The 12,515-nt window shown below is 27.3% G+C and overlaps 1 protein-coding gene across 1 annotated transcript in view; it reads left to right on the plus strand.

The window, feature by feature from the left end:
• The window catches only part of LOC113389459 (pro-resilin-like), a 72,222-nt gene extending 61,236 nt beyond the window's left edge, over positions 1-10,986 (plus strand). Inside the window, exons 2-5 of the mRNA XM_026626491.1 lie at positions 4,420-4,530; positions 5,004-5,192; positions 7,802-7,993; positions 10,885-10,986. Coding sequence (XP_026482276.1) covers positions 4,420-4,530; positions 5,004-5,192; positions 7,802-7,993; positions 10,885-10,986 — 594 coding nt within the window. The remainder of the gene's footprint in view (positions 1-4,419; positions 4,531-5,003; positions 5,193-7,801; positions 7,994-10,884) is intronic.
• Positions 10,987-12,515: the final 1,529 nt, after the last annotated feature.

Below are 12,515 nucleotides of genomic sequence, written 5' to 3' on the forward strand. Positions count from 1 at the left end.
AAGAAATTTAGATGCTGAAAATGAATCAACATTGAAATTTGTGCAAAAAGTTTTTTTTTTATTAATACGTTTTTCAAAAACGAATCCAGGCCCAAAATAATTTTAATATTTAATTTTAGAGCAAGTTGAATAAAATTTATTTTTAACGATATACAAAATTATTGACTTCGTACTCATTTTTTAAGAAAGATTTTACTTCAAAAAAAATTGTTATGAATAAAAAACAATATTGGCACACACTTGTATGTAAAACTACATATATGTTTGATTTTGCCAGAATAATTTATTACGCGAAAAAAATATTTTTAAATGTGTCTTTGGGATTGGATTAAGGATTCCTAAATTTTAGTGGAAAAAAATAGTATGATGTAGTCAAAATTTAAAAATGTTGATAATTCTTTTCAAAATGTTGATAACTTAAGAGAGTAATGTAGTAATTATTTGTTACCATTCTGTAATCTGAGTGCTATTATTTACTTCGAATATCTTAAAATAAATTTATAAACATAGTCCATAACTAGTGGTGTATGGCATCGTGCCTTAAGGAAAATTGCTGGAACTTCCCGTACCGTAACAAAATGTTCGAGGAATATTAAATGTTTTCAAATAGATTACTATAAATATTGTAACACTGTCTAATATTTATAAGAATTATATAAACTTAATTGCAAAGTTGAAATTATTTATTTAAAGTATATTAGAACTTAGAATTAAAATTAAAATCTGAATTATTTTCAATATACAAAAAAAAAAATTGGAAAAAAAATAATAATGAGACAAAAAATTTTTTCGAAAAGGAATTATTTTGTTGAAACCAGCAAAAAGTTCTTTGAATCATTCAAATCGGACGCGTAGTTCTCTCAAAAACTGAATTTTTTTGCAAATTTAGCTCGGTATTTTCGAAATGGCTGGAACTACCTTTGCCAAAATCTAATCACCACTTCTCCTCATTATTACAAATTGAATATTTTTAGATTATTAAAATCGGATGCTCCGCTCTCTCAAAAACTCGATTTCTAATTTCTGCACTCTTTTTGCTCTTTATCTCCGCAACTGCTGGACCTGCCTTTGCAAAAAACTAATCAGCACATCTCCCTATCAATAGGAATCGAATGTTTTCAGAACTATTCAAATCGGTTGATCCGTGCTCCCGAAAACGTGAAAGAAAAATTGTATCCATACATACATACACACATACATCCATTTTTTCTGAGGTTAGCCAAAATGTTCAGAAACCTTCAAAACGTGAAGAAATGTAAAAAATTTCAATTTTGATTTCTGAACGATTACAATAACTTACCCTACAAGAAGTTAATAATTATTTTATTATACATAACATTTCAATTTTATTGAAAAATAAACAAACAAATTGAAAAATTAATAGAGTTTTGGTTTGTTATATTGACTATTAAATTTTTTTATCAAATGATATTTCACCATAAATTCTTTAACATTTCTGAATGGATGCGAAAAAATATGAACATGTCGTTATATGATTTAATACGAGCATGGGAATAAAATTTGTTATATCATCTCTTGAGAGTAAAAGTGGTGAAGGATGAGAAATTAGATTCAAATGGGATTCCAATGGGATTCCAATGAGAATCTCAATTTATTACTAGAACTTTAGTCATACTTTATGTAATGAGTTTAATGTTCAATTAGTCTGATTATGAGAATAATCGAAAGTTTTTAATTGATTTTTAGATGTCAACATTTTTGTTTTGTACAAGTTTTTGGTAAGAGGGTCAAAATTTGGGGTCATATATGGTTTTTTATACGCAATATACATAAACAAAAAAAAACTTGAGCTAAAAGAATAGAAAAAATACAACCTCCGCTACTTGGTGCTATTATTAACGAAAACCTTCCCAGGGATTTACCTAAATTTACCAAATATTCACTGTGATTGGAGGTGTTTTGAATGCCTAGAACATACACACAGAAATTCATTTGTATACATTGATATATATATATATATATATATATATATATATAGTCTTTTTCTTGATTTCAAAAGTGAAATTATTATAATGTGTATTTGAAGCAAAAAATAACCGCTATTGTTCCTCCGCGTAACGGTAGCCAATTCTCACGAACGAAATTAGCGTTTTTGCCGCCGTAATTATTATAATTAATTAGGCATTTTCAAAATAATTTTAACCTCACACGATTTTGTAACATTATGAATTCATATAATAAAAGTAAATAAATTATAAAATATTTTTATTATTACCGCATTCGAATGAGAATTTCAATTCAGTATTTTCGACATACTTAGGTTTTATGTAATGTTTAAATAATCTGTAAATAATTTGAGATTTTAATTGATTTTTTATTATTTCGATAGTTGTTCAACAAATCGATATATATGGGTAAAATTACTTTTGTTTTCTCAAAATCGCTGCTGATGACGAAATGAGTTTGAATTTATAAAGCCTTTATTTATTGTACCTATTTATTTCAATTATTGTATATCATTCCTTTTAAGCAGTACTTTTTTATCCCATTTTTATTTTGAATAAAAATATTTTAATATTGAATTTAATATTTAACATTTAAGTAAAATTTAAATTTTCGAACTCTAACTGCAATGTAAACTTAAATTCGTTATTAACTCGATTCCTTTGTAAGTTCACATTTGCAAATTTTCTTTCACATTATGATTGATAGTTACTTATCATATGATTATAAATCAATTATAAAACATCATAATTGCCTACGAGATGTCTCATTATCACATTACATCTCTATTATTAACATTTTAATATGACGTCGTGATTTTATCGATTATGATAATTAGTATAATAAATTAAAATATTGCAAAAAAAGTTGCAACATTCTCTCCACCGTAAATCAAATTGGTACTGAACTGAAATTATATATATATATAATACTAATAATTTTTAATAATTTCTATTATTAAAAAAATAAACTTCATTGAACTTATTCATGTAATTTATTGACGAATTTTCAATTAGGCATTAAAAAGTAACAATAAGCTTGCGTCTAAAATTAACAAAAAACTAGTGGTGTATGGCATCTTGAGCAAATTGCTGGAACTTCCCGTATCTTCAAAAATCTGAATTATTTTCGATATTCAAAACAAACATTTTTGAATTAAAAAAAAAATTTCTTTTCCCAAACACAATCGTTTTGTCAATACGAGCAGAAACTTTTTTGAATAATTCAAATCTTAATTTTAAAGAAATATGAACATATAGTTAATATTTTAATAAATAATTTTTCATACTTGTTCTCGTACTGGATTCATACTTAACCAAATTTAATATGAAATATACCTTGTAGGTACAAAATATAGAGAAAAACGATTCAAGAAAAAAGTGAATCTTATTAAATTTATTACATTCTATATAATTTTAAAGAAAAAATGTGAATTTAATTTGATTAATGATATTTCTAATATCATAGTTTTACTGGGAGTGAAAAGTACAAAATATACTTTCGAACAAATTTTATTAAATTATTTTGTTCCAACTTTAAAATTCAAGTAAAAGTTTTAAATTCAAGAAAAGACCAAAAGTTGTCGAATATTAAAAATCATGAGTTTTCAAAGAAATTGTGGTCTCAAGCAATATAAAGATGAAATAGATATTTTATGTTACGGATCTATAATCGTATAAAGTAGTTGTAGTCAGGTGCCTTTTGGAGGTTAGTTTTTATGTGTAAAACGCTTGATGGCACAAGAAATGCACAACGTTTTGATAGTTCCTGAATAATAGGTTAAATCTACATTATATAGTATATTATAGTATATACATATACATTAGGGTGGTCCTTAATATGGATGTTTTCGAATTTCCTTGCTCCCAGGGACTCAATGATTCCAAATTGATAAAAAAAATTCTCGGAAAGTTTTAGCTTCAAATATTAACTCTAAAATAGTCCGCACTAAAAACCAAAGTTTCTTGGTTCTTCTTCCTGAGCAAATACTTATTTTATGAAATATATCAAATTTTTATTGTAAATATTTTATTTATGATCAAAATGAGCAAATATAATGTTATTCTCAAAATTTTGATTCACTTGATAAAACAAAAGGAATTTAACTCATGTTATTTCCATTGGTTGGAGTGCGGACTATCTTAAAGTTAAGATTAGGAGCTAAAACTTTCAGAGAATTTTGTTTTATTAATTTGAAAGCATTTGAGCTACTAGGAGCAAGGAAATTTGAAAATATCCATATTAAGGACCACCCTAATATATTAATAATATTTGAAAATATCCATATTAAGGACCCCTCAACAAAATATAAAACAAACACAACTTGGTATTTTTTGGAAAATACCATTAATTCTTCGGGAGTATAAAAATGACTGAATTTTGAACTGTAAAATCTTTTATCATATATGTATATCGAAAAATGATTATTAATATTTGAATATTTTTTCTTTGCAGTTAATACTGTCAGCAGCATGCTTAGCAGCAGCTGTAGCCCAAGTAGCTCCTGGACAAAACGCTTATTTACCACCAATTAGTGGATACCCATCTGGACCAAGGCCAAATCAGGTAAGTGACCCAATTTTTATAAAAGAAGAAAAACGCCTGAAAATATTTTAGCTGAAAAATGAATAGATAATTGCTTATGAAATTAGATTTACTGGCCTGAATCGTTTTCGCTAAAAAATTAATAATTAATCGCTTATGACTTTAGATTGACTGGCCTAAATGTAGCTGAAATTAGTTGTAAACTATATTTAACGTAGAATTGACGAAACCTGATTTTTAATCAAATATTGTAAGCTTTAGATAACTTTAGAATAAATTGGTCAAGACTAGGTTCCAACCAGAATATGATTTCACCTCAAAAACAAGACGACCAATATCAACAGCGACACCAAAATAGAATCCAATAGATTCCTTTATCACATTTAGCACAATTTTAACAAACTCCTAATCTAGCAAGAGACTTTAGACAAGTACAGTAAATTAGTTAATAGGCTTTCGATTAACTACTAACATTTAACTTTGCTTAATATCAGCAACCCTTCCCTACACGACCACCCTACCAGCCAAACTCAGGTTTCCCTTCGGGACCAAGCAGTTACCCAGGCCAACGTCCAGCAGGGCCATCAAGCTACCCATCAGGACCATCTGGTCCTACCAGTTACCCTTCAGGACCATCAGGCGGCGGTAGCTATCCTTCAGGACCATCAGGCGGAAGCGGAGATGTAAGATGATTTTTTGATAGAGAGAGGAGGATGTCAGAAGAAAAATGAAAATGAAAATTTGATTTTTTTTTTAACTATTTTTGCAAAACAAAAATTTTAAACGTTCATAACGTTGATATAAGGAAAATCTTTATCTACTATTGTTTTTTTATAAATAGTAGATAACGACTATTTCCAGAGAAATATTTCTCCAGGCAAGCTAGCAACTAATGGTACTTCGATGAAGAACCGAAGAGACTATTCTTTTGTAATGATAATCAACCAATTTAATTTTTAGCACTGATTGATTAGAAAGCTTATTTATTTTAACGCTACTTTAACAGATAATTAAATAACTTAAGCAAAATTAGAAGAACTGCGAAGTATACATGATATTATAAACTTACTTTTTAGCATAGATTGATATAAAAAGCTTTTTTATTTTAACGCTGTTTTTTTTACATATCTAGATAATTTTGTTAGATATTAATATTGCTTAAACCAAACATTTAGAGAGATAATTTAAACTGAATAATTAGAATTTAGAAATTTGCTGTATTATGATACAGCATTTGGCTTTAATGATGAACTGCTTTAATAGCGTTGTTTTAGTTTAGTAATAAGAATGATTTTTACTAACTTATTAAAGCTAGATTTTCAAAATGCCCTAAATTATTTATCATATTTTGAAATTTCAGCAATTGCTTTATTCGATAAGAAATATTTTGATAGACCCTTAAAAATTACATTTATGTGAAACAATAAAAATGTATTATATTGAACACTCACCGAATTGCAAGAAGATCCTTACAAGAGTGGATGATCACAACTAATTTACCACAATTCCAATAAATCTGAAAAACAAATTAAATGAGTTAGAAAACAAGTCTTAGATAAAATTTAAAGCAAAAATTAAATTTTTTTTTTAGATATTAGCTACGCAAATTTTAAAAAGATATAGACATCACAAAACTTAACGTTGATATAGATTTAATGAATTGGTCCATAAAATTAACCAAAGTTTAATTTTGAAATCAATAAATAAAGAACCGTCAGATAAGGCTAAATTACGTTATTATAAAATTTTATTTAAAATCTTTTTATTGTTGTTTTATTTAATTTCTTTGAACTTTAACGATTTTTTCAATTACATACAATTTTCGTTCGGCTTACATTTTAAAATTTACTACCTACTTAGAAAAATAATTAAAAATCCTAATTATTCCTCGAAAACCTACACAATGTAAATGGATTGAATGTTCCAACTCTCTATAAATGTCTATAAATTGATACATTTTTATTTCGCAAATTGTTTGATAAATTGATGTAAGCAATTTGTTAAGCAAGCTGAGCAAATTATTTAAAGATTTCAAAAGAAGACCTATATTATAAAATATATTGAATAAAACAATGCAGGGCACATATTGCAACATTTCTAGACGTATTAATTGATATTTTGTTTATATTTAACTTGTAAGACCCATATATGTACCTACATATTTTTCGAATGTGAACTTGATCAGAGACAAAGGCAAAGTATATTACGAACGTATAAAACAGACATTGATTTTTCCAATAAATTTACAATTTTTGTGATCCAGCAATTCAACAGTATTGCTAAAAGTCTAAATGAAAATATTTACGATTTTATTTATAAATGCATAAAATATTGATAAATATATATAACTATGTAACTCGCTAAATGATAGAATTGCTATGTTTGGAATTTTTGGATTATTCAAACAAAAAAATTTTTGGCCCAACCGATTTCGGCTAAAAACAATTTAGCATAGTACTCAAATGATATCTTTCATTGTTCAAAATCGATTTATGAAATTTGATTAAAATGTAAACAAAAATTTTACACTTTTCGGTCAATTATAATGAAATGGCTTAGCTGATCATGGAAAACTGATCAACGCAAGTCCTTATATTGAGATACTTCAAATGGCTTTTAAATTTTTGAATTAGATTCAGCTGCTTTTGAGAAACCGTCGACAAATGGTCTTAGGATGGGCTCACATACTCATAATAATACTTTTTTCCAATTTTGGTCTTTGGAAACGGTTCAAAATGCTTAGCTGATCATGCAAAACTGATCAACGTAGGGTCTAAAATTGGCACATAGACATGGCTATACTTTTCTCAATTTTGGTCTGAAACGATTCAAAATATCTTGAAATATCGAGAAAATATAAAATTTGCTAGTCGGATTTTCTGATAGAAACTTAAACTTCTTATGGAGAGCATTTCCATAAATGTTTTCTCTGTTTAAGTTTACGGTTGTACTTACAAAGCCTTTAATATTCGCTAATTGGGCGAATTTGACTAAAATTCAATACTTTGTAATTCAACGATGATTTTATTATACATCGATTTTTTGTACACTTTTTTTCTTTTTTACATTAAAATGTCATGTCACACTTAACCTAATTTGGAGCTAAATTGCTCCAAAAAAATGCTATCTTATAGCATTAGTCTTCTGTAAACAATTGAAAGAATAACAAATATCCACACTAAGATAATATTCTGCATATAATTATTGTTTCACACAACATCTTAGTACAATCGACACAAAAATACATATTTCATTTAGTTATCAATTTTATTAAATTATCAATTACTATTAGCACCAGCACGTCCCCGGAATGCCCTTCGACTTCGCCTACGCCGTCCAGGACGCCGAGTCTGGCAACGATTACTCCCACAACGCCGTCAGCGACGGAGACGTCACGAGGGGCGAATACCGGGTACAACTACCCGACGGCAGGCTGCAAATCGTCAGGTACACTGCCGACTGGAAGAACGGTTTCAACTCAGAGGTAAGTAGATGGAGGAGAGTAATGGATCAATTTACAGTAGGTCAATTGATTGATGAATTTTAGTTATTATTTGATTTACTGTAGGTCCATAGATAAATAAGTATAAATTGATGGCAAACACGGCCGCTTTGATGTTACATTAATTATAATTCTTTCAGCATTCAATAGATGTCGTCACCAACTGTAGCACGTAAATTTACCATCAGGTTCAATTCTAGATAAGATTTATTTGAATATGGGTAGGTCGATGAATTTTTCAAAAGTTGAGTAATTATCTGATAACACTAATTAAGTAAACAAAAATCAGTGATAGGCGGCATTTTTGTCAGTGCCCTCGGGCGGCATAAATTTAAATCCAGTCCAAGAGATGAAATTGTATAATGGTATTAAACAAATGCATGGTTGTATTTAATTGATGTTGAGATGAGTAAATTTTTTATATCGGTAAAGAGCAGATGGATATTGTTGTAATTATTTGATGCTGATTTAAGAAAGATTATGAAAAAACTATATTAACTGAAAAATTTTATCATTTGATAGTAGTGATGATAAATAGTCTTATTCTCGAAAATAAATCAGTCTAGAAAAATCTGCACCGTGTCAGATTCCAGATTCATGTTCAGAACTACGTGTTGTTTTGTTTTTTGTTTACGACAGTATACGATAGTTTCTTTTTCTGATTTTGAGAACATACTCGAATGTAAATTGTAAGATCATTGATTAAATTACAAATGTTCTTGATAAACTTGATTAAATTATAAATGTTAGGGAGTTCGTTCTAAGGTCCAAAACAAATGGCATAATGATTTAAACAAGTTTGCATATTACTGCTCAATGCTGAAAAAAAATAACAGTTGAAAAAAGCGTTGTAAAAATCAATTTCATAGGCCATTTAATGAGAAAAGTGTTTCAGAAAGAAATTATAAGATAAAATCATTAAAAAAATATAACTCGTTTAGATTTTTGCTCAACTGTAAAGAAAAATTGGAAAGCATGCTCTTCATGCAACTTTTTTTTTGTGTACCAATGTAGCCAATGATTTTTTTGCTATAGTTTTATTCTGTTATATACAAAATATTGTTTGCCTTTTTCGTATTTTTTCTTTAATTAGAACGTTTATTTTATAGTCCAAAACAAAGTAATAAAGATATGATAGACATTTATAAAAGCTACTAAACATATCAAGACAAAACTGCATTGGTCGTTTTTCCAAGAATATTTTGTTGAGAACTCATTTGTAATTCTTTTATATATTTTTCAAATTAACATTGAAATTGCTTATTAAAACTGCTGGTAACAAATTTTTTTTTTCTAATCTTCGGAGCTTACTTTTGAAAGTATATGAATTATCTAATGAATTTACAATTATCCTTAGATGAAAATTATAAAGGTTCATGATAAAAACTGCATTGATTGTTTTTCCAAGATCTATCGTTTACCACTCATTTGCAGTTCAAATTTTAAATGAAATCTAAGGCTAAAATTAGTGTCTGATAATGGTTTTCTTCTCATTCTTCAGAGTGAATTTATATATTTATAATTATTATTCTTACATCATAAATATACGTTTTCGAATAAAATCTTGACAAAAACTACATCGATTTTCTTTTTATTACTTATTTGTAGCTATGATTCAACTATGAAATAATTTGCTGAAATTAATCATTCTTCACTTTCTACTCTGCTGCCAGTCATAAATATTTTATATGAATTTAAAATATTATAATTTTATAATATTTCTCCTTATTTTTCAGTATGTACTCTGCTGTAAATCATAAATCTTTTATAATATATACTTTGCACTTTATGATTATATAAAGAATATTATGTGGATTAGTGAATTGTACTAGAAAATTTCACTGTAATACTATAAAAGTATAAACTCCATCAATTTAATTTATTACATATTTGTATTTCAAATTTTCTCTCAAAATAGATACGACACTACTTCTCTTTTTTTTTGTATTTAAATTTTTTTTAACTAAAGGAGAAATTTATCCCAAAACAAAATGAAAAAGATCTTGTGGTTAATCAAATTAATTTAGTGATATATTTTTGTTTTCCTTCTCTAGTTCTTTCTTAAATATAATTTTTATTTGTGTACATATATTAAGATCTTAAGCCTAATAAATTCTCTCTTAGTATTTATGAAAAATAAGCACACTTTAGAGGCCAATATCTAAATAAATTTTTCGCATTGTTCCAACAATGTTCTTCTCATATTTTCTTCTGAAGTGTTGTACTCTTTAAATGATTTATTAATTTGCAAAGATATTTTTAAAATATCTACGAAAAATAAGCACACTTTAGAGGCCAATATCTAAATAAATGTTTCGCATTGTTCCAACAATGTTCTTCTCAAATTTTCTTCTGAAGTGTTGTACTCTTCAAATGATTTATTAATTTGCAAAGATATTTTTGAATGGTTATGTTAATTTTCAATTCACATTCACTAACCACATTTTACTTATCCTTAATAGTTTTATTCATATGATTCTAAAATAATATTGGAAAAATCTAGGTCAAAAACACAGAAGAAATAGAAATTTGAAAATCTTTCGGTGCAATGAATTTCTCTCTAATTGATTGTTACTGACTTCATTTAGATTTATACTGATAATTTGTAGAATTATTCAAAAATATCCAAATATAAAAAATATGAATGAAGAAAATCATTTAAAAAAGAAAAACAAATGAGACAAATTTTAGATCAGATCCAAATTTACAAGTCTGAATTGGTTGCAATGAACGCCAAAGAAGTTATAGAAAACAAATAACTTATGTCGAAAATATGCATTAAATTGTATAATAAGTTGAAAATCGATACAAATATCAAGTATTTAAACAAGATTAAATCTTTTCGGGATTGTAACTATTTTTTTTTATTCCAGGTGACATACGAAGGCCAAGCCAAATACCCCGACCCACCAGCTGGCGGTTACCCAGGTGGTAGCGGACAAGCTGCTGGAGCCGGAGGCGGTTACAGATACTAGAAGAACATTATACTGCATTTTTTTCATAAAAATCATCATTAGAAGTTATTTTTCTAACACACATAATCGAAAGACATATATACAGTAGTTGGCATTAGAAAAAATCATATGCGATGATCAGTATTATAATAAAATCACTAACTTTCATTGATAACCCATCAAGTTTTAGTTGATCTTCTGTAATGGAAATAGTGCAAGGGGAAAAAGGATAAAGAATATCGAACATGTATTTTGCATTAAAAGAAATTGCAAAGTTGTGCAGATATGTACTTTTTGGGCACATGCAAGCGTATTGCTCATCATAGATATTTTTCTGATATTGTTACTAAATTTGTAGCTTAAATTTAAAAATCTATCCAATACCAAAATGTAGCATCATCCACCAGCAATTGACAAAAATTAGAAACTTCTAAGTTATAAGTCTGTTACCAAATTAAATCCTCTTGCATATTTCTATAAAACGCTTCCAAAATCACCAAATTCTTCTTTCATACTTTTTACTATTGCACCAACTAATCTTTTGCTAATAATCTATTACTTTGTCAACTACGACTAAAAGTTTCATACCAAAACAATTTTCTAAACTTTGCTCTCTGAATCTTTGTAGATATCATCATACCACAATGTGTATTAACAAAAAATGTATTATAATTGTAAGATAATAAATTAATTAAATTAAATTAATTATATGCTTCCAATTTGCACACATGTAGCATGTGTGCGCACTTCTAACGCAAAAATTTAGACAAATCTAATATTAGACAAATTATTCTATTCTACTTCTACTCTAGATAAAATTTATTCCTTCTGCCATGAGATTATAATTATTTAAATCATTTAGGAGAATTTATATGTAAACTGTGTGTCTCTGAGAAAAAAAAATAGAGACGCATGGTGAAGAAAATATGATCCAAAAGGTGTATCAAAATATTTTTGTATGAAAATTATGAAATATAATTATAATTTAAAAATAAAAAATGTTTTTATTACAATTGAATTGAGACTGAAAAGCTTTCAGAAAGTTTTAAAAAACATGAGAAAGTTGACCAAGATTCATCTAATATAAAATAACAGGCAAATTTTTCACCTTATGTATAGATGATGTGAATACATAAAATTTAATTTTCTAACTAATGTTACCTAATTAGGATGCCTAAATTACATTAAACAGATAAATAGAAATTTCATATTATGTAGAAATGATACATGAAACTTATTATATGTGAAATACACCAACAAGAAATTTTCAGTGCCTTAAGCACTCTTAGAAAACGATGCTGATTTTTATATTTCACTCGATGCATCTAATACAGCTCAACTATCAAAATGCATTTGCAGTTTACCACCATCATATCTAAATGCAACAAAACTGCATTTCTGTTCAGAATTATATAAATAATGGATATAAATCCATAACAGCAATGAGTGATTGCCTAGTATAAAATAAACACATCATGTATAAAAATATGTTTTATTTCATGTGCATAATATTTTAACTCAAAGGCATTCAGAGATTCATCATCCTTCTG

The sequence above is a fragment of the Ctenocephalides felis genome, unplaced genomic scaffold (genome assembly GCF_003426905.1).
Source record: "Ctenocephalides felis isolate EL2017-DRISC unplaced genomic scaffold, ASM342690v1 CF-g0.4_SCAFFOLD_03573, whole genome shotgun sequence".
NCBI lineage: Eukaryota > Metazoa > Arthropoda > Insecta > Siphonaptera > Pulicidae > Ctenocephalides > Ctenocephalides felis.